General features: G+C 40.8%; 2 protein-coding genes across 2 annotated transcripts in view; both read right to left on the reverse strand.

The window, feature by feature from the left end:
* Positions 1–25059, reverse strand: part of 5-HT2B (5-hydroxytryptamine receptor 2B) — a 245146-nt gene that overhangs the window by 40030 nt on the left and 180057 nt on the right. The window contains exons 2-4 of the mRNA XM_065235345.1: positions 16480–16712; positions 11689–12053; positions 11352–11588 (exon numbers count right to left, since the gene is read on the reverse strand). Coding sequence (XP_065091417.1) covers positions 11352–11588; positions 11689–12053; positions 16480–16712 — 835 coding nt within the window. The remainder of the gene's footprint in view (positions 1–11351; positions 11589–11688; positions 12054–16479; positions 16713–25059) is intronic.
* Positions 17242–24056, reverse strand: LOC135712357 (uncharacterized). Its single transcript, XM_065235347.1, has 3 exons — positions 23550–24056; positions 22328–23018; positions 17242–17282 (listed from the first exon to the last, which is right to left on the reverse strand). Exons 1-3 carry the CDS (start codon positions 24054–24056, stop codon positions 17242–17244), a joined length of 1239 nt encoding a protein of 412 aa, XP_065091419.1.

Raw genomic sequence — 25059 nt, forward strand, 5'->3', positions numbered from 1 at the left:
TTGTTCAAGTATGCTGTTGTAGGAGACGCAGAGAAAATGTACCGGATGGTATGGCAGCACGAACTGGATCAGCTGCTGCACAAGATATTCTGGAGAGATTCGGTTCAGGAGCCATTGCGGACGTACAAGCTATCCACTGTGACGTACGGTACATCATCTGCACCTTATCTTGCCACTCGTTGTCTGAACAAGTGTTCTGAGGATGGAGCAGAGCGCTATCCCGTAGCTTCAGTGGTGGTCAAGAAGAGTTTTTATGTTGACGACATGCTAGCCGGCTCTCATACCGTTGAAGAAGGTGAACAGCTCTGTAAGGAGGTACTGGAGCTACTGAAGGGATCAGGTTTCAACCTCAGGAAGTGGAACTCCAACAATCCGAAGATTTTGAAGGCAATACCCTCGCATCTGCGCGACGATCGAGAACTCCTGAATTTAGATGAGAAGGCAACTGTGAAGACGTTAGGTCTCACTTGGGAGACGGCTACGGACACACTGTGGATCAAGGTTCCGGATTGGAGGCCAGGTGGGCCAATCACGCATCGTGTTGTTCTATCCGAGATAGCACGTCTTTTCGACCCTTACGGACTAGTTGGTCCGGTAGTAGTCCAAGGAAAACTATTTCTTCAAGAGCTTTGGAAGGCGAAGTACTCCTGGGATGAACCACTAAGTGATGAGCCAGTCACAATGGTTGGAGTTCAGAACCAATCTTTGCGAGTTAGACGCTGTGTCTGTTCCTCGATGGATCAGGTTCGGAAGAGATGTAATCACATGTGAATTCCCTGGATTCAGCGATGCAAGTGATAAAGCATACGGTGCCGCGATATACTTACAATGTGTGAACCGGGACGGAGAAGTCACGATCAACCTACTGATGGCCAAATCAAAGGTTGCGCCGTTAGAGGACCTTAGTAAAAGGAAGAAGAAGCAATCCACACCTCGGTTGGAGTTATCTGCTGCGCTACTGTTAGCGCACCTGTATGAATCTGTCTCCACCAGCATGATGACAGCAGCCAAATCATTCTTCTGGACCGATTCTACAATTGTAAAATTCTGGATTTCGTCACACCCGTCTAGATGGCAGGTCTTTGCGGCCAATCGTGTATCAGAGATACAACATGTGACAAAGGGTGGAATCTGGAACCACGTTCCGGGAATCGAGAATCCCGCTGACATAATTTCGAGAGGAGCCACTCCAGCTCAGCTAACGAGCAATTCTCTGTGGTGGAATGGTCCAGAATGGCTGAAAAAGGAAACCCAGTACTGGCCTGTAAGCGCGCAGGTTCCAGAGCAGCATTTCGATTCGGTAATCCTGGAGGAGAGACCACTAGTGTCAGCAGTCCTACAGACTCTGCCTCCAAGTGAGATTTTCACGCTACGTTCGTCTCTACTGAACCTTGTTCGTCTGACCGCTTGGATACGCTGTTTTTCCTTCAACTGTCGACCAAGAAATCGGTTGCATAGGAAAACTGGATTGCTGACAGCTGGTGAACATGATTCATCCTTGATTCTCGTAGTGCAGGTAGCCCAATCGGAATGTTTTCCGTTGGAATTATCAAACCTTGTTGCGGCTAAGGGCGAAGTTAGGCCTTCGTCGAAGCTGCATGCTTTGAATCCTGTGATGGTTGATGGGATACTCTGCGTTGGCGGCCGGCTCGGAAATGCTCCTGTTTCGCGAGGAAGGAAACATCCGATGATTTTGGATAACCATCATCCCCTCACGAAGCTCATCTTGGTGGACTATCACCGGCGATTGCTGCACGGAGGACCGCAGTTGATGATATCGTATGTTCGAGAGAGGTTTTGGCCGTTGAGCGTCAGAAACTTAGCCAGGAAGGTAATGCACGAGTGCGTAAAGTGTTTCAGGGTGAAACCACGCGTCCATGATCAGTTGATGGGAGATCTTCCGTTGGAACGAGTATCACCAGCTCTTGCTTTCCAACGAGTTGGTATCGATTATTGTGGACCATTCGAACTGCAGCCTGTCACCCGGAAGAGCGCTCCGGTGAAATGATATCTCTGTTTGTTCGTTTGTTTAGTCTGCAAAGCCGTCCACATTGAGGTCGTGATGGACCTCACCACCGACGCATTTCTTGCTGCTCTTCGGAGATTTGCTGCCAGACGCGGAAGACCGGAGTTGATACTCTGCGACAACGCCTCCAATTTCGTGGGAACACAAAGAGAACTGCGTGAATTGCATCGAATGTGCTCAAGATTCGATCGAATTCAAATTCATCCCTGCCAGATCACCCAACTTTGGTGGCTTGTGGGAAGCCGCAGTCAAATCGCTGAAAGGGCACATGAGGAGAGTAATCGGCAACAGAATGCTGAAGTATGATGAACTGCATACCGTTGTGACGCAGATTGAAGCATGTCTAAATTCGAGACCGCTGACACCTCTCAGTAATGACTCCGGTGACTTGGAAGCATTGACTCTTGATCCAACGCCCACTCACCGCAGCACCCGAACCAAGTCTCCATGATCTACCAGAGAATAGGCTCAATAGATGGCAACGTGTTCAGAACTACAGTCAATTGATTTGGAAGCGCTGGTCAACGGACTACTTGTCAACTCTGCAGAGTCGCAACAAATGGACAAGGCAAAGAAATAATTTGAACGTTGGAACAATGGTTCTTTTGAAGGAGGAAAACATTCCACCTCTCAAGTGGAAGCTGGGACGCGTCATGGAGACTCACCCAGGGCCAGACGGGAACGTGAGAGTTGTCACCGTTCGTACGAAGGATGGCTCTTATCGCCGGGCTATTTCGAAGATATGTATTCTTCCCATCCGAGATAATCAACTGGATGTCGAGGAATCGCAGTAGATCCAGTACAACAATAAGTATTATCGCCCCCGTTGGGGCACTTTTGGCATCTTGCGGTGTAACCCCGCCGCTGTTGCCAGGGGGCAACCTATAAGTTACGTATTATATATTCTGTGTATCCGGGAACATACTGATCTGTTCTCCCTCGACAGTCATAACCTGCTGCTCATATGCTTGGCTGGAGTCAAACATAATACGGATCCACCTCTGATACCTTGCGGCATCGTAGATCACTGAAGATCAACACAGCTAAGTATGGCCCCATATGGGGCAAATTTGACGGTAACCGACAGTCCATGTTACGTTTATTAGAAATAAGTAGCATTTCGGAAGCCAATCGAATTCCCTTCCCCTTTTCCAACACTTCAACAATCAACGGTCGTCAGAGATGTATTCTCCCATGGATCGACAACCAAATCGGGAAAACTAAGATAAGTATGGCCCCAGTAGGGGCACATTGGCAGCTGACGGTGCTTTTAGCCGTAATCGCCAGGGGCCGCACTAAAAGTTACGTTTTCCAAGCTTAACAAGTTGTTCGGAGCCCAATCGGTTTTTCTCTTCAACAGAAATCCTCTGAGATAACTTTTGATCTTGTACGATAACAACTTCCGCTGAGCATTTCACGCCCCCATTAGGGCAAACTTTGGCAACAATGGAGAGTTCGTCCGTTATCGCCAGGGGGCGACAGTTAAGTTATGTCTCTCCAATAACGAATTTGTTCCGGAATCAAGCCGTCTTATTCTCCAATAGCATACGAGGGTCAATTCCACCGACAGAGGCCAGCATGTTCGTTCCACCGGCAGCGGAAGCATGTGCGCTAGAGGCGTATGGTTGGGAGACATACGAAGTCAGTAAAGTTTCCAACATCGGAATCTACGGATTGGGTTAGGAGTATCGTCATCGTTTGGTTTGGCTTGACGGACGGTCAAGGCCAGTCGCCGATCGCGAAGAGATACGACTTCCACGAGGTTGTTGAAGGAGATAGAGAGGATCTGTGTATATATTTGAATTTATCTTTTGTAGTTATAGTTATATTTTGAAATGTTTTCGTTTTGAGTGAACTCAAGGCGGCCGGTATGTTAGGGAAACTAGGATACATAGTTGTGTGCATCACTGTAGATTAGGGAATCCAGGAGAAATGAGTGACCACGTTCGTCTGCATGTACCTACACGAGAGATAGGCACGATAGGCTATCAGTGATGTGCTCTCGCAGCATCACTTGCAAATAGAGATAGTAGAATAACCAGTTAGCTCCCGACCGCCGACGGTACCGGTATCGATTCAGTTCGATCGCGTTAAATAAATACAGTCCACTTAGAATAATAAATGCGTTTAGTAGTGCATAGAATACAATTATTAATTAGTGATCATATCACAGCGGTGTTAATCCGAACTAGCTATTCGCGGGTGCGCACGTAGTGCAAAACGGGGAATTACCCAACAACCATGTTGAAGAAATAAGTGACCAAATAGTGACTTATAGTTGTAAAAATAGTGACTAAAAAGTGACCTAAGAGAAGAAAAGTAGTTTTTCTGATGGCACACCAAATAAATGTTTGATGTTTTAGACTTACTCGATAAATATATCATAAGCACTTTTGTACGATATGAACCTTTAAAGCGAAATATTCAATAGAAAGTTTATGACCAAACCCACGGTATTAGTTAGGGTGTCTACTAACTGCAAAAACCTGGAAATCCGGGAATCCTCAGGACATTTTATTTTTCCTTAAAATACCTGGAAGGTTTAGATAATTTAATAATTTTATTACTAAGGATATTTAAAAAAAAACGTAAAATGCAAGCATTTAATTTTTCTCGTTATTTTCATTTACACTTCAACATTATAGATCGAGTGGATTAATGTTCAGTAACAAATAAATGTTTTGTTTTTGTTTTTGAACTAGTTCCGGACTTAAAAGCGATAATACTTCAAGAAATTTTCAAGAATCTGGAGTCAAATTCCATGCACAGTTTTAAAAGCTCGTGGAATTTTATTATAATTTATTAAGGCCTCATTTTGAGGAAGTTCTTGGAAAAACTTCGTTCAGAAAAACATCAAATGCAATCTGCTTTCAAGGTGGTTCTGAGGGATTTAAGATTTCTTGTGAAGCCTGATAGTTTTGAATAGAATTTCAAGAAACCCTGAATTGAATTGAAAGCAAATTTTAATGAAAACTCTAAGTAATTTCTGAAGAGCAACTTCTTCAGAGGAAAATTCCAAGGGTCTTGTGAGGATAATTTCACAAAGTTTGTGCGAGAAATCGAATTCGGGGTATAGTAAGTTCTTGGAAACTTTTTGAAAATACTAACAGGAGGATCACAATTAAATCTGAGAATAACTCCAGAACATCTTCAAAGGAATTCGGAAAATAAATTCAGGAGATTTTGTCAAACAAATAATGAGAAGAAATCTAAGGAATTTGTGAGGAGAATTGCCAATGAATTCTTAAGAGACTTTCAATGTGAGTAGAATTCCAAGGGAAAGAGTGAGATTCAAAAAGAAATCTATAATGAATTCAATGAATATTCGGAGATTCTTTCCAAAGGGTTTCTTATTGTGGTGAATTTCAAGATGTTTCCAAGGAAAACCAAAAAAAAATTGAATTCGAAGCTTCATCGAAATGTTGAGGTATATTTCAATGGAAATCAGAATGGACTATTCTGAGGTCTTCAGAACTACTTGAAAGTTCTTAAATTTGTCCAGAAGTTAATGAAACTGCTTTTCTAACAATTTTTCTAACGATCATAGATCTCTTCTAAAGGTTTAACAATTCGCTGAAGTTCTCTAAACTTCTTAAAAAAAATTATGTAAACTTCTCTAATGTTCTCGCAACTTCTCTTAGGTTTTTGCAGTTTTCATGAAGCTTGCAATTCAACGTATAACATCGTCTCTCTTTCACTTACGAGACAATAAAAGTCACTTTGTGAGGTGACTCTCCATGCAAATCAAATGTAGAGTCTTGTCACAAGGCGTAACTATCATTGCCTCGCAAATGACAGAAGATCAACCCGATGTACATAATAGGGGTGATTGCTTAAGGCCTTGATCTTGACTTGTAAAATTCCATCATCTTTTTGCTCCAGAATAGTGAGGAGGGCACCGAATACCATTCTGTGATTTACATATAACCCGAACTTCTTGAACTCATAAAGATTTTCGGGACATTGTTTACGACATAATTTAACCTTACTCAATGATCATAACTCCAGAATAGTTTGGAAGCAATTTGTATTTGATCACTGATACTCTACGGGGCTGTCCAGAAACCACGTGGTCCAATTTTATGATTTGAACCTCTACCCACAACGTAGTCATGCAGTGGTCTTTCGTGGTTTTCCCCCTAAATTGACTACGTGGTTTCTGAATGGCCCCTAAGGTGCATATTGCGTTAAATATCAATAGTAGGGACCTGTTGAAACCACATTGATTCAAGAGGACATCTAGATCTCGACTTCAGGACATTTTGTAGACCTTAAGATATTACATGACTTCAAAAACATCTTGAAACTAATCATAAATCAAGACAAAAATGCATAAAAACCACGAACATATTTTTGGCCACCTTCTTGTATGGAGATTCCCCACTGTGCCCTGTTCGGATCGGTTTTCGGTATTGGAAGTTTCTCGGACTCGTTAGTTAGGATCTTGGGATTTCGGTGGGTATACTCACTCCTTTCTTGAGTCACTCGGGTCTGTTGGTCTTGTTCCCGACACTGTTGACGAATTTTAGAACTGGTTCATTTGGCCAGTATCTAGCCGGGCATCGTAAAACACGACAGATGGTCCTCTTCGGAGGTGGCGCTTAAACCATTCGTTTATTTAACCGATCAGGAACAAACAACAGCACCGTTGCTGCCTCGGGGCCTCTACAATTGTTATGTTATTTTACAATGCTTTTTATTAAGAAAAGGCCGTATTTTCCAACGAAGTGTCTCATGAGTGATTACATATAATGCTTGTAGCGGGGAGGATTTCACATCAAAGGCAACTCCCACCTTTCATTGAAATTAATAGCAATATGTAATGTTTGACAGCTGCACATTTTGTAGACTGCTTCATCTTGAGCTTATAAGTTTTCATGCTCAAAATGAAGATATTTAATTTCAGTCTTCTTCAATGGACCCCATATAATACCTTTTATAGTGTTCAAGTGAATTGGAGCAAGGTAAAAGTACGGATGGCTTTATTATTTTTCCCCTTGTCCTCCACCTATTTTCCTCCTCCTTCTAGGGGCCTCCCTTAGCTCAGCCGGTAATGGCGCTGCTATAAAGAAAGACTATGCTGGAGGCAACTCGATTCCCGGTCCGATCTAAGATATTTCCTGGTTGGAGATTAACTCGACTACCTGGAGCGTAAAGTATCACATTAGTAGAGTATGTTTCCAAACAACATACGAATGCAAAAATGGTGCAGGCAATGAAAGCTCTCACTTAACAAGTGAGTAACTAAGCACTCAAAGAACACTCATTGAGAGAAGGCGTAAAGCTCCAGTCGGAACGTAAAAGCCAAAGAAAAAATAAAGATTTTTCTCCTCGTCCTCCGACGACGGTGATCGGGAGCACGTGTACCATATCAACAACCGCACGAAAGTTTTTTGTTGATTTTTGCTCTGCAGTCCTTTGTATCTAGGGTAAATTTGCCTTTTAGGGACCCCTTCGTTTAGCAGATTAATGTAGTTTTAAAGAAAAATTTGAGTGATTTACAGGTAAACTCCATCGAAAAATATCTCATAAACACTGTTTCAACCAAGGAAAATTTAGAAGCACGCAGCTGTCAAATTAACAAAATGTCCAATTCAAGGCGGGAAATCTGATTTTTTTTTTCCTTTGGTTTGTTCTCCGTCGATCTTGTTTTCCGTGCTGAGCACCAATGCTACCGACGCCAGGGAGGCAGCTCCCACACCTGGCCCCTACCTATCGATCCATCAACTCATGAAACGGGGACCAACGGCGTGATCAGAGATGTTATGCCTCAGAACATCCCGGAGGCGCCGTCTGGGATTAAACCCAGGCCTGCTGGGGTGAGAGGTGATCACGATTACCACTACACGCGGGGTTATCTCTGTTTATACACTTTTCTATGACGCGCTTGACATAGATGGCCCACAGCGACTCACTAAGAGCTACTGATTCGGATCAATAGCGGTGCGGCTTCTTCCTCCTTCTATGGATGCTCATGTGGGCTGCAGCTGCAGGCAACCTTTCGTTGTGTACTGGAGAGCAATTTCAACGCCACGTGCCAAAAGCACTGCTGCTGCTGTTGCCGACAACCGGACAACACCACCGGTGATTGGAACTGAATTCCATCATCGGGTGTGGGCAGTCTTGATAGCTAGCTGCTTGCGGGGAACCCTTCGTTGTGTACTGGAGAACACCACTACTAACCACGCGGTGATTGAATCACCGTTTGGTGAGACCGGATGGAATTCAACTTTGAAATCTGTGTTAGGGAAATCGCTTCTCGCAGGCAATCGGAGATAATTCGAATTATCATAGCAACAGTTTCACATTCGTGCAATTTTCAATAGTGACATTTATTATGAATTATGAAGTCTTAAATTGATCAGATGCGTAGAAATATTTCTGATCGATTGATGTTAAAATTATTAAAATTGGTGCAGAGGCAGCTGAGCTATTAACGTTCAAAATCTTTCATAATTTTGTTACATGTTCCATTTCCGGTTTTCACAAAGTGTACTCCCATTAAGAAATCACAGACGTAGTCCTACACCAAAAAACCAATGGCGTTTCAATGCGGTAGGACGGCATTGAAACACGTAGAACGTATTTGGAATCAAAAATCTATGTTAGATTTCTAACAATATTCTCAATAATGTGTGACTCTTTATCAAATCCAACGGTACGTATAGAAAGATAAATAAATTTTAAAGTAATCTATAGTAAAGGTTGACTTGAAGTAAATTGGTACGCCCCCCGCGTGCCGCTAGCACGCTTCTAGTGTTGGGAATCGAAAATCTTTGACAATGGTTTGTTTACACTTCTATAGAGAACAACTGGTGCAAGTTTGATCAAAGTCGATCGCGTTCAAAAATAACGTCAAATGGAACTCGAAAGAAGAAAATTTTTTATGCTCAAACACCTGGAAAATCTGGACTGGTCCCGATCCAAGCTGGCTAAAGTACTGAAGATGCCGAAAACAACAGTTTGTCAAGTGCTCAAAACCTACAATGAAACCCTGAGTGTGGAAAGGAATCAGTGGACCTACAAAAAAAATTGGAACTGTCAGCTGCGCAGCAAGGTTCGATCCGAGATGTGGCCAGAAGGTACAACGCCAACTTTCAAACGGTGCGGAACATCCTTGCCAGGGAAGGATACAAGTCGTACAAAGCCAGTAAACATCCGAACCGGCACATGAAGCAGAATTCCGTGGCCAAAAAGTGTACGAACGTGTTTTGATGAACCACAAGGGCTGCACTTTGATCGATGACGAAACATACGACAAACTCGATTTCAAGCAGCTTCCCGGTCAAAAGTTTTACATCGCGACGTGGACGTGGGGATGTGCCGGGAAGATTCAAGTTCATGTTTGCCGACAAGTTCGCGAAGAAGGTCATTTGGCCAGCTGCCACTACTCCAAGGTTGTTCTGGAGTGGTATGCTGCCAACAAGATCGATGTTGTCCGCAAGCTAATGAATCCTCCGAATTGCCCGGAATTTCGACCAATCGAAAAATACTGGGTAATTTCAAAGCAGCGACTTCGACGAAGCGGTGGGGCAGTCAAGAACATCCAGCAAATGCGGGCAAAATGGAAGAAATGCGCTTATTCCGTGTCAGTTTCCACTTCCAAGTAACATAGCAGGTTTTATCGAGGTTTTATAGCATTCTACAAGTCTAAATCATGGTTTACAGAACCCTCATAAAACCAAAATTGTTACTTGGGCTGTGCGGGCGCTGATGGGCTCCATCAAAAGGAAGGTTCGAGATTTCGTTCGAAATGGAGAAATGTAACCAACGGCGCGGTGGTGTAGTGGTAAACGTGATTACCTCTCACCCCAGCAGGCCTGGGTTCAATCTCAGTCGGCGCCGCCGGGATGTTCTGAGGCATAACATCTCTGATCACGCCTTCCTTCGGATGGGAAGTAAAGCCGTTGGTCCCCGCTTCATGAGTTGATGGGTCGATAGGTAGGGTCCAGGTGTGGGAGCTGCTTTCCTGGCACGTCGGTAGCATTGGTGCTCAGCACGGAAAACAAGATCGACGGAAAAAACCAAACCAAAGGAAAAAAAATAAATGTAACCATCTAATGCTGTAACTTTGAAGTTTTAATAAAAGTCCTCTAAAGCAACCATTAATAGACTTTTTAAACTTATTGAATCAGGAATTACACACAATTAGAAAAACTGATGTATATTTATTTAGGTGCTCTGAGACTGACATATACGAGCGTCAATTTTGGCATAAAATTGAGTCGTAATTGACGCGAAATTCAGTTCAATCGAACGTACTTTCGAACTTTTCAGTCTCGGAGCACTTAATTTTACATTACATGTTTGTTTACGTCTCTTCCTTTATGTCAAATATGGATTCCGTCATGTGTAAGATTAAGTATTTCTAAGTGTGGAGGTCTTTATGTGCGTACCAATTTACTTTTAGCCTTTAGAATCACTCCAGTTTTAGGTTAATATTCGATCGAAAATGAGAGGTTAAGTGTGAGTTGTGCTTAGTAGGACGGAAATTAGATTAAAATCCCTAGGTACCTCTGTATCTATTGAGCGCATCGTGTGATGCGAGAGATATCTAAGGAAAAGCACGACAGACGGTATGTTCTTGTTCGGTGAAGATTGTGGGAAGGAACAAGCAGGGTGGCCAGACCTACCGATTATAGAGATGCTAGACAAAATTTTATAAACTACCGATTTTTCACTTTATCACAGATTTTTAGTTATCTTGAAAAATGTTCAATACCTACCGTGCACTCAGAATTACCATTAGAATTAGAAATATTGATTTTGGCACGTTTAAAACAGAAGAACTGAAAGACAGTGAATTGTTCTGAAGCAAAGTTTCTGACAGCAGCTTTCAATTGTATGGGCTGTTGGAAGACCGACATTAGAATGTATAGCGAAGAACAAAGTTCTGAAAATGTTTTTGAAGTTGCCTGCCTGGTACAGTACTACCGAAGTACATAGAATTTCGAATGTTGAGAGTCACCTCACTCTCGGTGACTATTGTCACCTCACTAGTGACAGCGAGTCACCTCACCTCAGTCGCGGCGCAAAATAGGCGTAGTGACATAGTGACATAGCTAAAAAGAGCAAAATGTAGAAATTTTATCATCGCTAGAAGCAAGGATTGAAATGAAATCGACGCTTTTTCGAAAATCTTCTTACCCCAAAACTTGTGTAAAATATTACTCTATTGAAAAAAACAAAAAAAACATTGCTGAAACAATCAGTAGAAGGTAATCCATTCAGCGTCAATGGACAGGCTACTAGGGGGTCCATAATTGACCATCTTACCCTACATATTCTTTTTCATAACTGTTAATCGCAAAATTTGTTTGCATACCTGAAAGGAAACTTTTTTCCATCAGCATCAGTCCCGGGTCCACTTCTGTTCTCGTTGCTGGCGGCAGTGACTGGCAAGGCGGCAGCGGTGGGGCAGCCACTTTCACGGGATTGTTGACCGTTTTGCATTGTGTTGAAATTTTTGCCTCGGACCGTTTCCAGGCCACGCGAAAGCTTGAGCATTTCCTCCCCGAACTGGTGCAGTGCCGTCATGGTCGATGGCGTTGGTTCGGGAATGCTGGGAATGGAAAAACATTGAATTAAATGGGCTCCCTCGAGAAGCATAACCATTAGAACAAATTGATACTGGTGCCTGTGTGTGTGAGTGTGTGTCTTACCTGGACTCCTGCAGCCAGAGATCATGATTGTCCAACGTTGAAAGCTCGGTGTCGGTTGACGCGGCCGAGTGGGCATGGTTCGGCGTCGTCGGGAGGCTTAGTTTAATAATCCGCTTCCATGTATTTCGTCGATCGAAGGCAGGCGCCTGACCAAGCCACCCGCTCGACCAACTGCCGGTGGCGCTGGCAACGGCTCCGGCGGCACCACCCAGGTTCTGACTTTGCTGGGCCAGCAGCCGTACCGTCAGGGTGTACGTTATCAGCATCACGCACAGAGGGATGTAGAAGCAGACGATCGATCCGACCAGCTTGTACACCGGATCCGGAATCTGACAGGTGCCCTCCACCAGCACCGAGGCATGGTTCTGTGTAATTACAGCAATAGTAAATTATTAATATGAGCTGCCCCAAGGGGGATTGCAAGGGAAAGTGAAATGGCTGCGTCGTTCCATGTTGAATCGGGAAACACTTCAACATTGAACATGTTGGGAACCAAAACGATGGAATCAAACAATTTAGCGATTTTGCAGAACTGGACAAGTAATATTTTAGGGCAGAGTTATAATTTGAGCGTCTAGTTGAACCAAGGGATAAAAAATAATAATAGGGAATAGGAAGTTAAGTAAAAGTAAAGTAAAAGTAAAGTAAAAGTAAAGTAGAAGTAAAGTAAAAGTAAAGTAAAAGTAAAGTAAAAGTAAAGTAAAAGTAAAGTAAACGTAAAGTAAAAGTAAAGTAAAAGTAAAGTAAAAGTAAAGTAAAAGTAAAGTAAAAGTAAAGTAAAAGTAAAGTAAAAGTAAAGTAAAAGTAAAGTAAAAGTAGAGTAAAAGTAGAGTAAAAGTAAAGTAAAAGTAAAGTAAAAGTAAAGTAAAAGTAAAGTAAAAGTAAAGTAAAAGTAAAGTAAAAGTAAAGTAAAAGTAAAGTAAACGTAAAGTAAAAGTAAAGTAAAAGTAAAGTAAAAGTAAAGTAAAAGTAAAGTAAAAGTAAAGTAAAAGTAAAGTAAAAGTAAAGTAAAAGTAAAGTAAAAGTAAAGTAAAAGTAAAGTAAAAGTAAAGTAAAAGTAAAGTAAAAGTAAAGTAAAAGTAAAGTAAAAGTAAAGTAAAAGTAAAGTAAAAGTAAAGTAAAAGTAAAGTAAAAGTAAAGTAAAAGTAAAGTAAAAGTAAAGTAAAAGTAAAGTAAAAGTAAAGTAAAAGTAAAGTAAAAGTAAAGTAAAAGTAAAGTAAAAGTAAAGTAAAAGTAAAGTAAAAGTAAAGTAAAAGTAAAGTAAAAGTAAAGTAAAAGTAAAGTAAAAGTAAAGTAAAAGTAAAGTAAAAGTAAAGTAAAAGTAAAGTAAAAGTAAAGTAAAAGTAAAGTAAAAGTAAAGTAAAAGTAAAGTAAAAGTAAAGTAAAAGTAAAGTAAAAGTAAAGTAAAAGTAAAGTAAAAGTAAAGTAAAAGTAAAGTAAAAGTAAAGTAAAAGTAAAGTAAAAGTAAAGTAAAAGTAAAGTAAAAGTAAAGTAAAAGTAAAGTAAAAGTAAAGTAAAAGTAAAGTAAAAGTAAAGTAAAAGTAAAGTAAAAGTAAAGTAAAAGTAAAGTAAAAGTAAAGTAAAAGTAAAGTAAAAGTAAAGTAAAAGTAAAGTAAAAGTAAAGTAAAAGTAAAGTAAAAGTAAAAGTAAAGTAAAAGTAAAGTAAAAGTAAAGTAAAAGTAAAGTAAAATTAAAGTAAAATTAAAGTAAAATTAAAGTAAAAGTAAAGTAAAAGTAAAGTAAAAGTAAAGTAAAAGTAAAGTAAAAGTAAAGTAAAAGTAAAGTAAAAGTAAAGTAAAAGTAAAGTAAAAGTAAAGTAAAAGTAAAGTAAAAGTAAAGTAAAAGTAAAGTAAAAGTAAAGTAAAAGTAAAGTAAAAGTAAAGTAAAAGTAAAGTAAAAGTAAAGTAAAAGTAAAGTAAAAGTAAAGTAAAAGTAAAGTAAAAGTAAAGTAAAAGTAAAGTAAAAGTAAAGTAAAAGTAAAGTAAAAGTAAAGTAAAAGTAAAGTAAAAGTAAAGTAAAAGTAAAGTAAAAGTAAAGTAAAAGTAAAGTAAAAGTAAAGTAAAAGTAAAGTAAAAGTAAAGTAAAAGTAAAGTAAAAGTAAAGTAAAAGTAAAGTAAAAGTAAAGTAAAAGTAAAGTAAAAGTAAAGTAAAAGTAAAGTAAAAGTAAAGTAAAAGTAAAGTAAAAGTAAAGTAAAAGTAAAGTAAAAGTAAAGTAAAAGTAAAGTAAAAGTAAAGTAAAAGTAAAGTAAAAGTAAAGTAAAAGTAAAGTAAAAGTAAAGTAAAAGTAAAGTAAAAGTAAAGTAAAAGTAAAGTAAAAGTAAAGTAAAAGTAAAGTAAAAGTAAAGTAAAAGTAAAGTAAAAGTAAAGTAAAAGTAAAGTAAAAGTAAAGTAAAAGTAAAGTAAAAGTAAAGTAAAAGTAAAGTAAAAGTAAAGTAAAAGTAAAGTAAAAGTAAAGTAAAAGTAAAGTAAAAGTAAAGTAAAAGTAAAGTAAAAGTAAAGTAAAAGTAAAGTAAAAGTAAAGTAAAAGTAAAGTAAAAGTAAAGTAAAAGTAAAGTAAAAGTAAAGTAAAAGTAAAGTAAAAGTAAAGTAAAAGTAAAGTAAAAGTAAAGTAAAAGTAAAGTAAAAGTAAAGTAAAAGTAAAGTAAAAGTAAAGTAAAAGTAAAGTAAAAGTAAAGTAAAAGTAAAGTAAAAGTAAAGTAAAAGTAAAGTAAAAGTAAAGTAAAAGTAAGGTAAAAGTAAAGTAAAAATAAAGTAAAAGTAAAGTAAAGTTAAAGTAAAAGTAGCCCCGTAACGTGGGTAGATCATCTTTTCGTGGTATGTTACGGGATGTAAGATCTACCACCGATTCCTAGCCCTGACTACTTCAAACTAGGGGAACAGGATTTTTCAGTAATCCAAGGAACACATCTTAGTCCTTGTTACTTTTTATGCCTTGTTGATAGTGACAAGACTCGGCTTTGTCCACCGAGGATGATCTTGACCCAAGGAAAAAATGAGTTAGTTATCTTCATCTATGTGATTCCTAATCTTCTATTCGTTGTTTCCTAGTTTGAAGTGGTTAAGACTAGGGTTCTGATGCATGGTCATTATCGGTGTCATTCCTTAATTTTGTTGTTAAGGAATCCAGTTTTGACTGACAAAGGGGCACGCCTTTGGAGGGTGTTACAACACTCCAAAGGGTATAAATAGCGGAACCTTTCAATAAGAGTCAGATCCTTCCGATAAATGCGATAATGACAACTGTAAAAAAAATCGAATACTTCATCATTCCTCAATAGTGATGGAGTAATAAGACATGCACTAAACTAAGGACACGGTATATACTACAATAGATCAAATTACTGGTCGCAGTGGTGTTAGGTCCCGAACAGAGGAAAAAAAAGTAAAAGTAAAGCAACATTTTGAATAATTACAGTGTAGGCCAAATACACATCACACAGCAAAAAAAAATGATCTCCTCAGAATTCCATAATACTTTTCATAATTGTTCGCTGTTAACAATAAATTAAGTTTGAGCTAGAAATCGACGATTTTGACTGACATCTATTTTTTTTTTTTCAAAATGGCGTTTTCGATATTTTTTAATAAATCATAGAACAAACACGGTTCTCCTTAATGAGATGAAATCTGAGACAAATTTGTAAGAAACTAGATTGTCTTTACAGAAGAAAAAAAAATGCATTTCTCACTATCGCACTAAAAAAAAACTGCTGTTAAAAACTTCAGAAACAAAAACGTACTGGAATGTCTTTTCAGAAGAAAATACACTCATAAAAAATTTGCGTTTTTTCATTTAAAAAACCGGTAAGAACTTCCATAACAATACAAGTGAATTTCTTTGAAAGCTTATCAAAATTTCTTTTCTGGAATGAACCCTGCAATATTGACCAAAATCGTAGAACAGAAACTTTTAGTAAAATGCATAAACTTTTTTTCAATCAATATGTATGTGAATACAATTAAAACTATTTGAGGAAAAAAAGTTCAAAATTTGTACTAATAGTTGATTTTAGTAAATTTTGAAACATCCATTGTGTGTGTTTTTTCAAGTTCAAATAAACATAATTTAAAAAAATCTAACAATTTTTAATTTTTCTTACTAAAATTTTGCAACAGTTTTTTTTTTTTCATTATTGACGAAAATTTGTAATTTTTATACTGTGCATAGATTTTTTTCAGAAAGGGCAATCCAGTGTCCTACAACTTTTCTCAGACGTCCTTTCGATTAAATGAGCCGTGCTTTGAATTATTAGAAAAATAGCGAATACGCCATTTTCAAAAGTTATGCGTGACTCAAAATGGTTCAATACTGGCACAAACTTGATTCATTGTCCCAAGTGAACAATTATGCGAAGTTTCACGGAATTCGGAGAGGGGGGAGTAAAATCGACTCGTCAGTTGGCGTATCTTTGCTCTATAGAGTACACAACAAAAACATAATTTTAATATCAAATCAAAGTGGATGCACTTCAATCGTGTCGGAAATATGATGTAATATTACTTGCCAAAATAGGACAAAATTATCATTAATACAGTGCATGAACTGAAATTATGCTGCTTTTACTGCATTTGTTTATTTTTATGACCATAAAAATTACATGAGATTTCGACCTGATTGAAGTGCATCCTCTTGGACGTAATATTAAAATTTATTTTTTGCTGTGTATGTCAAACAATAACCTACTTGTTCACATCCCACTGCAATGCTTTCCAGCATGGAACGACACGGTAGGTGAAATTTTGAAACTGGTAAAGTTGCACAAACCTGCCCACTCGCTCTCGCTCACTTACCTTCGAGTACATTAGGCTTAATGGCAAACTCATCGCAATCGATAGCAGCCATACGAAGCTGATTTTCAGTACCACCCGTTTCCGGGTCTTGTTTCGCCCGAACCGCATCGGATATCGAAGCGAGAGGTATCGATCGACGGAAATGGTGCACAGATGCATGATGCTGGCAGTGCAGAACATCACATCCAGGCAGATCCACAGCAGGCAGTACTCGGATTGCAGTGGAAAGTAGCCTAAGGGAGACAGCCAGAGATGAACATACATTATAAAAGCGATAAAGTGTGATAGATCAGAGCATGATGATGATTGGATGGAAACATCATTCACGTGAGAATCACTTCATCGACCAGTATCTTCCTTCGCAATATGGTTTATTTTCTTAAGTTGCGTCAAACTTTCCTAGTTTGAGATTACTTTCAAATACTGGTGCCTCATTTTTTCAAAAATATTCATTTACAAAACGTTGCCATTGGAAACTGGATCGGATCAAATGGGAGGAGTATTGGAGGATATTGGCCTGGATAGATTTCTAAATCATCAGCTGAATATTCGCCTGGCTTTGCAGTTTTATGAAACATTCAATCTATCGGTGAAAACAAATCTGAAAATAAAACCCACTCACGGATCATCTGATGAAACATAACCCGAAAAAGCAATCCACTGAATTCAATGGAACAAATAAAAAAATCGAAGCTCTTTCAATTCGCCATTACCGTCTGAGTAAGTGGAAACGAGTCTATTTTTGTGCCACTGAGAGCCCACCTACTCCCGCATGGCCATGGCCGTGTTGGTGGCACCGTGTGCTTGCATATTGGGCGGCCAAATTTTCTCCGCGGGTGGTATTAATGTTGTGTTTAGAAATTGATTTTCATTCATGCGTTTTTAATGATCCCTCCTGCTTCGCTGACACGGCACGGTCTTAACCCGAATCTGTGTGTTGCTGATGGCTGCTAGCTGGACTTCAGTATGGTAGAAGCTAGCTCACTGTTCCACCCTCTTTCGCCACGTTGAGGGTGGCATCCGGAAAATGCTACCTTTATTCGTGAATAAATTAACTCGCGTATGCATGTAGCTAAAGAGCTACTCTACTAACTGTTTCAATGATTGCTAAACACAAACTGAATTTGAACCATCGAAGCACCCCTAGTAACATCAGAATCCATAATAGTTCTGCCACGTGAGTTTCGAGTGTAAACAATCTTCTGCTTCAATAGTTTGTTCATGTGAGGCATGCGGTAATGATAGGAACGTTTGCTCATTTAACTCCACTTCTGAGTGACTTAGAGTTTGTGTTTTCATTTGTTCAGAACATCTGAACGGTTGTGCGCTACCGTGGTTTCTACGGTTGTGGTAGTGCACCGGTTCAAACCAACACGAGCTCCCGGAATTCTACAACTACTATGCGTTCTGTCTGATGAGCATCGGTATAAGAGTGTAGAACACTGGAAGGGTTATACAGCTGGGGTGCCAGATTTGAAAACAGGCCTTCATTTTGAATACATTTGAAATTCTGAGATGATATTTTTCGCCCATAAACATTTGGAGCACCTTTAATGTTTTGTGAAGATTGTGGAAGACAGGCAGTATATAAGTTAAACGGAATCTTTGACTGAGAACTACGTCTTTGTGGACTAAGGCCAGTACTCGAAAAAAAAATGCACCATTCAAAAGTGTTCGCCAAAAATTTATTTTGAGTCGGATTTTCTTGAAACTTTCAGAGAATGAACTAGGAGAATTTACGTATTCTCGGCAACCTAAGCAGCGACCTTCTTTCTATAGCCTTTTTCTCTAAGGAACGCACACATATGCAGTATTGGTTTGTTTACAATCTATTGCTGCCAGCTGCTCTAACAATTTCAGTCGAAAGAATTGTCAAAAACTGTTTTGAAACGCTTTTACAAACCTCCAATCTTCTCTAGTGAGAGCGAGTATTATCGGCAACCAGTTTTTCTTCGGCAACTGTTCCATTTGAACTGCATGTAAATCTGTTGTTCTATTATCGGCAACTCGAAATCAGCTACAATTTGTAGTGCGTGTGTTTCATTTCAAGAAACCTTGCTAGATTGCTTTTTCTCAGTGGTAAAAATATAGTCAAATTGAAGCTGAAAGCATAAAGAATCGTTTGCATGCATTCAGCGAAGTGTTTTCGTAAGAAAATCCAGTGAAAATAGTGTTTCAATTTGGGTCGCCGAAAATAGTCTGCCATGCCGAAGCCGTCATTTCCCCTAATACATATGGATTATGTTTCGGCATAATTACTTTATTCAATTTCCTTTCCATCGCTGAAAGCCCGCACCTTTCCCTTAAGACCCCCAATTGCATTTTGTGCAATGGTGGAGCTGACCTTTTTGGTCACTTTCATCCATTCTTTCTTCAACTCCAGCTCGTTCTTAAGCACCTTGGACGATTTTCGAACTTTGACCTTCATTATGGCCCAAAATCTTTCCACCGGACGAATCTCTGATGAATTTGGAGGGTTAGCGGTTTTTGGTACAAAAACAACGTTATTGTCTCTGTACCAATCCAACGTCGATCGCGCGTAATGGCATGATGCCAGGTCCGGCCAAAATAATGTCTCGCCTCCGTGGGACCGCAGGAAGGGCAGCAGACGCTTCTGGAGGCACTCGGTGCGGTAAATTTTGCTGTTGATGTACGTTGATTTCCCATTGTGATGTACGGTTTACTCAGTTTACCGCATTGGCATATGGCCTGCCAGAGCAAGTATTTTTTGGCGAATTTGTCCACTTTCTTCTTCCTTATGTCTTCCGGACCATCAAACCGTGATTTGGCAACGTAGAACTCCAGCCCCGGTATGTGCTTTGCGTCTGCCTTGATGTAGGTTTCGTCATCCATAACCGCACACATCGGTTTCGTTAACCACTCTGCATGCAGCTTCCCTGCGTGGGATTTGGCCGCCGTGTTTTGTTGATCACTCCGGTTCGGTGCCTTCCGGACCTTGAATACACGAAGCCCAGCTCGTTTCATGGTTTGCTGAACGAACCAGGCGGAACACTTTGCCTTCAGAGCCACGTCGCGAATCGAAAGGTTCGGATTACGCTTGAAATAATCCAACACCTTCCGGGCCTTCACAGGGTCAGTTGTCTTCGATTTTCTTCCACTTCCAGCCCACCGCTCGGTCTTCTGGGACTCCTTAAACAATTTTACCACCCGAGACACAGTTGTATGGGTGATTCCCAGTTGTCTTCCGATCCATCTCATGGTCGCAGTCGGATTTTCCATTTTTTCTTCTTGTTTCGATGACATCTCAATTACCACTGAACCGATTGTTATGAAATTTTGCACATGTAAACAATTAACTCCAAACTAGTTATACTCAGATTGTCATCAATTTTTACTCACGGATAAAAAGTTACACTCGGATAAAAATTGTGTATTTTTTTCGAGTACAAGCCTTATTGGAAGATTGCCGTAAAAGCTCAACGCAGATGTCGCCACTGCATGATGATGATAATGTTGACAGACTGCATATAAAATTTGTGAAAATTAGCGTTAAATCATAATTTTTATCAAGCCTGTGTAAAATCCTTCCAATATAACATTCGAATTGAAGAAGAAAAAGTTTTTACGATCAGACTGATGTGCATCTTTGACTTTTTCAGTTGAACTTTCATAAGATATATTCATTTCATTTCACGGCTCCATCAATGCTGCATCGTAAATATGATGTAAACAGAAGTAAATTGCTCAATGACTCAAAATAAAGATGATTGGTCATCTTGTTATCACTTTGAAGACCATCTAGCACCATTTTATAGTATGGTGCGTGTTGAGTAAAGCAAGTTCCGTTGCGTTTTCCGTCGAAAATTGTATGTTTGCTTATAAAAGGCCAAAATGAACATTTATTGAATATTGGCGTCCTATACAACCAATTCTCCATTACCACCAGCATGATACAACCTTTCCTAAGTAAATTAACTTAATATCCACTTTCATCTTAGTGGAAATCGCACATATTCACCATTTTCCGAAAAATGCAGCTGCGCAGGAGGTAACCTCTCGCTGTGGGTGCAAACTCGTTATGCATTATTTTCCATGAAAACCTCTCCGATCCATACCGAAATAATAACAATTAGTTTTCAAACACGTTTTCTTACACGATTCAAGCAAAAGTTTCCACAGGAAATTATTAGTTTTTCTTTATGGACCGATTTGCCCCAAAAATCGTCTGTTTTACTTGGACAATTTGGTAACTATCCTCCTTCTAGTAGTTCTCACTTCGAAATGTAGGAGGCGAAAGTTTGGAAAAGTTTCACTGCAAGACGCCAATACTGAGGAATAAATTTAAATAAAAATGAGTGGTGAAATAGTTTTAGGTTTTGAACTTTGTTATTTTTAGACGAGGGGCTGTGAACTTGAGTATTTTCGATTCATCTACCCGACTTGAAAAGCTGTATTTTGTATTATTAAGTTTGGTGTATTTTTGTATTAAAGTGTATTAAATTCATTATGAAATGTTTTTTCGTGTACAAAGTACTTTCGAGGTATTTTTGAGTATTTTTATTAGGGTTTTTTAGTTTCAGTGTGTACGCATTTACGTATTTTTTGTATATTTTCAGAAGTGTGTATTTACAATTCAGCTGATTTATAAAGTTGATAGGAAATAACTGAAACCATAAAAAAAGTGTAGAAAAATGTATAAATGATAATTTTATTTTTGCATCGGATAACGTAGTGGTGGACCAGCTCAGGACCAAATTTTTTTTTTTCAGAAAGAGTTATATTTCTGGGAAAAATCGGCGGTATGCACCGATTTTCTGTGAGACTACAATATTATTTCCCTCGTAAGTCCCGTTCAAACATTATGAATTTCAAAAAATATTATTTTTACAAAACCGCATACGTTTGACACGTAACAATGATACTTACCTTACCAATCAGGCTAAGGCCTTGTTGTCCTCTGCTGTCCGAAGAAGTCGTCTCCACTCTACTCGATCCATGGCCACAGTTCGCCAGCCTCGTAGTCTGCGAAGGGTCCGCAGGTCACCTTCTACTTGGTCGATCCACCTTGCCCACTGTGCGCCTCTTCTTCTTGTTCCTGTTGGGTCGCTTTCTAGAACCATTTTCACTGGGTCATCGTGCGGCATTCTTACGACGTGCCCAGCCCACCGTAGTCACCCAATTTTTGCAATGTGGACGATGGATGGTTCTCCCAGCAGCTGGTGCAATTCGTGGTTCATTCACCTCCTCCACGTTCCGTCATCCATCTGCACTCCACCGTAGATGGTACGCAACACCTTCCGTTCGAAAACACCAAGGGCGCGTTGGTCCTCCACGAGCATAGTCCAGGTCTCGTGGCCGTAAAGGACCACCGGTCTAATCAGCGTCTTGTAGACAGTCAACTTCGTGCGGCGGCGAATTTTTTTCGACCGGAGCGTCCTCCGGAGTCCAAAGTAGGCACGATTCCCTGCCATAATGCGTCTTTGAATTTCTCTACTGGTATCATTTTCGGCGGTCACCAGTGAGCCCAAATACACGAACTCATCGACCACCTCGATTTCGTCACCGTCAATCTGAACTCGGGGTGGGAGGCTAACATTGTCTTCCCTAGAACCTCTTGCTTTCATGTATTTTGTCTTTGATGCGTTGATAGCAAGTCCAATCCGTCTAGCTTCAGCCTTCAGTCTGATGTACGTTTCCGCCATCATCTCAAAGTTCCGTGCCATAATGTCAATGTCATCGGCGAAACCAAGGAGCTGGATGGACTTCCTGAATATCGTGCCACTCGTGTCTATCCCAGCTCTTCTGATCACACCTTCTAACGCGACGTTGAACAGCAGACACGAAAGTCCATCACCCTGCCGTAACCCCCTTCGAGATTCAAAGGAACTCGAGAGTGTCCCCGATACTCGAACAACGCACATCACTCGATTCATCGTCGCCTTGACCAATCGCGTCAGTTTGTCCGGAAATCCGTACTCGTGCATAATCTGCCATAGCTGATCTCGATCGATTGTGTCGTATGCGGATTTGAAATCGATGAACAAATGATGTGTGGGCACGTTGTATTCGCGGCATTTCTGCAGAACCTGCCGAATCGCGAAAATTTGGTCCGTGGTAGCGCGGGCACCCATGAATCCCGCCTGGTATTGCCCCACGAACTCTCTTGCATATGGTGACAGACGGCGGCATAGAATTTGGGAGAGTACCTTGTAGGCGGCGCTCAGCAGTGTGATCGCGCGGTAGTTGCAGCAATCCAACTTGTCGCCCTTTTTGTAGATTGGGCATACGACACCTTCCATCCACTCCTCCGGTAATATCTCCTCCTCCCAAATCTTGGCAATTACCCAGTGCAGCGCTCTAGCCAGTGCTTCACCACCGTATTTCAATAGCTCACTTGGTAGTTGATCTACACCAGTTGCTTTGTTGTCCTTCAGCCGACCGATCTCCTCCTCAACTTCTTGAAGATCAGGGGCCGGTAGCCTGTCGTCTTCTGCGCGTGCTCCAAGGTCTGTTGCCGTGCCACCTTCGTTTTCTGCTGCTTCACCGTTGAGGTGCTCGTCATAGTACTGCTTCCACCTCTCAATCACCAAGTCCTTGCACATATCGGCTTGCGGCACGTAGCCTTTGCGCGAACTATTTAGCTTCTCGTAGAATTTCCGTGTGTCGTTTACACGGTACAGATTTTCCATCGCCTCGCGATCTCGGTCTTCCTGCTGACGCTTCTTCCTTCGGAAAACCGAGTTTTGTCTGTTCCGCGCTTGTCTGTATCGCTCCACATTCAATCTCGTGCAGTGTTGCAGCATTCTCGCCCGTGCTGCATTCTTCTCCTCTACTAACAGTTTGCATTCGCCGTCAAACCAGTCATTTCTTCGGTCCGGGATTGCAGTACCTAGTGCCACTGCAGCAGTACTACCTATGGCTGAACGGATGTCCTTCCAGCCATCTTCAAGAGAAGCTGCGCCAAGCTGCTCTTCCGTGGGTAGTGCAACTTCCAGCTGCTGCGCGTAGCCCTGGGCAATTCCGGCGTCCCGTAGTTGCTCAATGTTGGGTCGCGGCGTTCGACTTCGACGTGTGTTATGCACCGTCGAGAGTTTTGAGTGCATGCATACTGCAACTAGGTAGTGGTCCGAATCTATGTTCGCACTGCGGTACGTGCGGACGTTGATAATGTCGGAGAAGAATTTCCCGTCGATTAGAACGTGATCGATTTGGTTTTCTGTGTGTTGGTCAGGTGATCTCCAGGTGGCTTTGTGGATATCCTTGCGGGGGAAAAAGGTACTTCGAACTACCATACCCCGGGAGGCTGCAAAGTTCACGCATCGTTGGCCGTTGTCGTTCGATACGGCATGCAGGCTGTTTGGCCCGATTGCCGGTCTATACATTGCCTCCCGTCCTACCTGAGCGTTCATTTCGCCGATGACGATTTTGACGTCCCGTTGCGAACAGCCGTCGTACACCTGCTCCAGCTGCGCATAGAACGCTTCTTTCTCGTCGCCGGGTCTCCCTTCGTGTGGGCAATGCACGTTGATGATGCTGTAGTTGAAGAAACGGCCCTTAATCCTCAACTTGCACATCCTCGCGTTGATCGGCTGCCAACCAATCACGCGTTGGCGCATCTTACCCAGCACCAGTGCTGAAACATTTCGACAATCCACGGTGATACTCCAAATTCTGCTTTGGTCACTCGTTTGAGCTAACAGTCATTGTCAAGGCAAACCATGTCAATTGTCAGTAGCATTTTTGTCAGTGACGAACATGTGCTGATTTGTTTATTAGCTAAATTTGAAATGAAATTAAATGGCTTGAGCAAAACAATTACATGGAGCCATTAAAGTGAATAAGCATCTACGCCCTGAACCGCTTGGATAACAATAATGTGTCTCAAAATGCAAGAAATTACACTTTCTGTTACCAGGTGAATCTTTGTCATTGACGAAAAATGAATGAGATTTTGACAAAGATTTTTTTGACGATCAAGTCTATCATTGACTATGTGAAAAACAATTTTGTCAATATCGCGCAAAAGTCTGTCAATGACAATGACAAATATCAGCACTGCCCAGCACTACAAAGCCGGTTCCCAGCTCGTTGGTGGTGCCACAGCTCTGGTAGAAAGTAGCCGCTCGATGCCCGCTTTTCCATACCTTTTGTCCCGTCCAGCAAAGTTCCTGCAGTGCTACGACTTCGAAGTTGCGTGGTTGAAGTTCGTCATAGATTAACCTATCGCAACCCGGGAAGCCGAGCGATTTGCAGTTCCATGTTCCGAGTTTCCAATCGTAGTCCTTATTTCATCGCGTAGGTCTGTGCCGATTGTTCCGATCCGTATTTCTTTCTTCGGTATTTGTAACTTTGTTTTTTTTTTTTTCCAGGGCGGCTTGTTGGGCCTGCCCCAACCCCCTGTCTCGCCGGGGGACCATCGTGCACAGCTATGTTTAGAGTCCCACGCTGGCACTAGGACGGTGATCAGCCGCTCCTAACATGGAGAACGTACTATGGTTACCGCGCCAGTGTTCGCGTCGCACCTCTTCACTTTGCTATTGCCGGACTGGCAACATTGCCCAGGCTACGCCACCCAGCTGTGTCCATGTTTCAGCTGGTAGTCTTTTGTTATCATATGAC

The sequence above is a fragment of the Ochlerotatus camptorhynchus genome, unplaced genomic scaffold, assembly GCF_037179485.1.
Source record: "Ochlerotatus camptorhynchus isolate MF236.1 unplaced genomic scaffold, CSIRO-AGI_Acam_v1.1 ptg000472l, whole genome shotgun sequence".
NCBI classification, from domain to species: Eukaryota; Metazoa; Arthropoda; class Insecta; order Diptera; family Culicidae; genus Ochlerotatus; species Ochlerotatus camptorhynchus.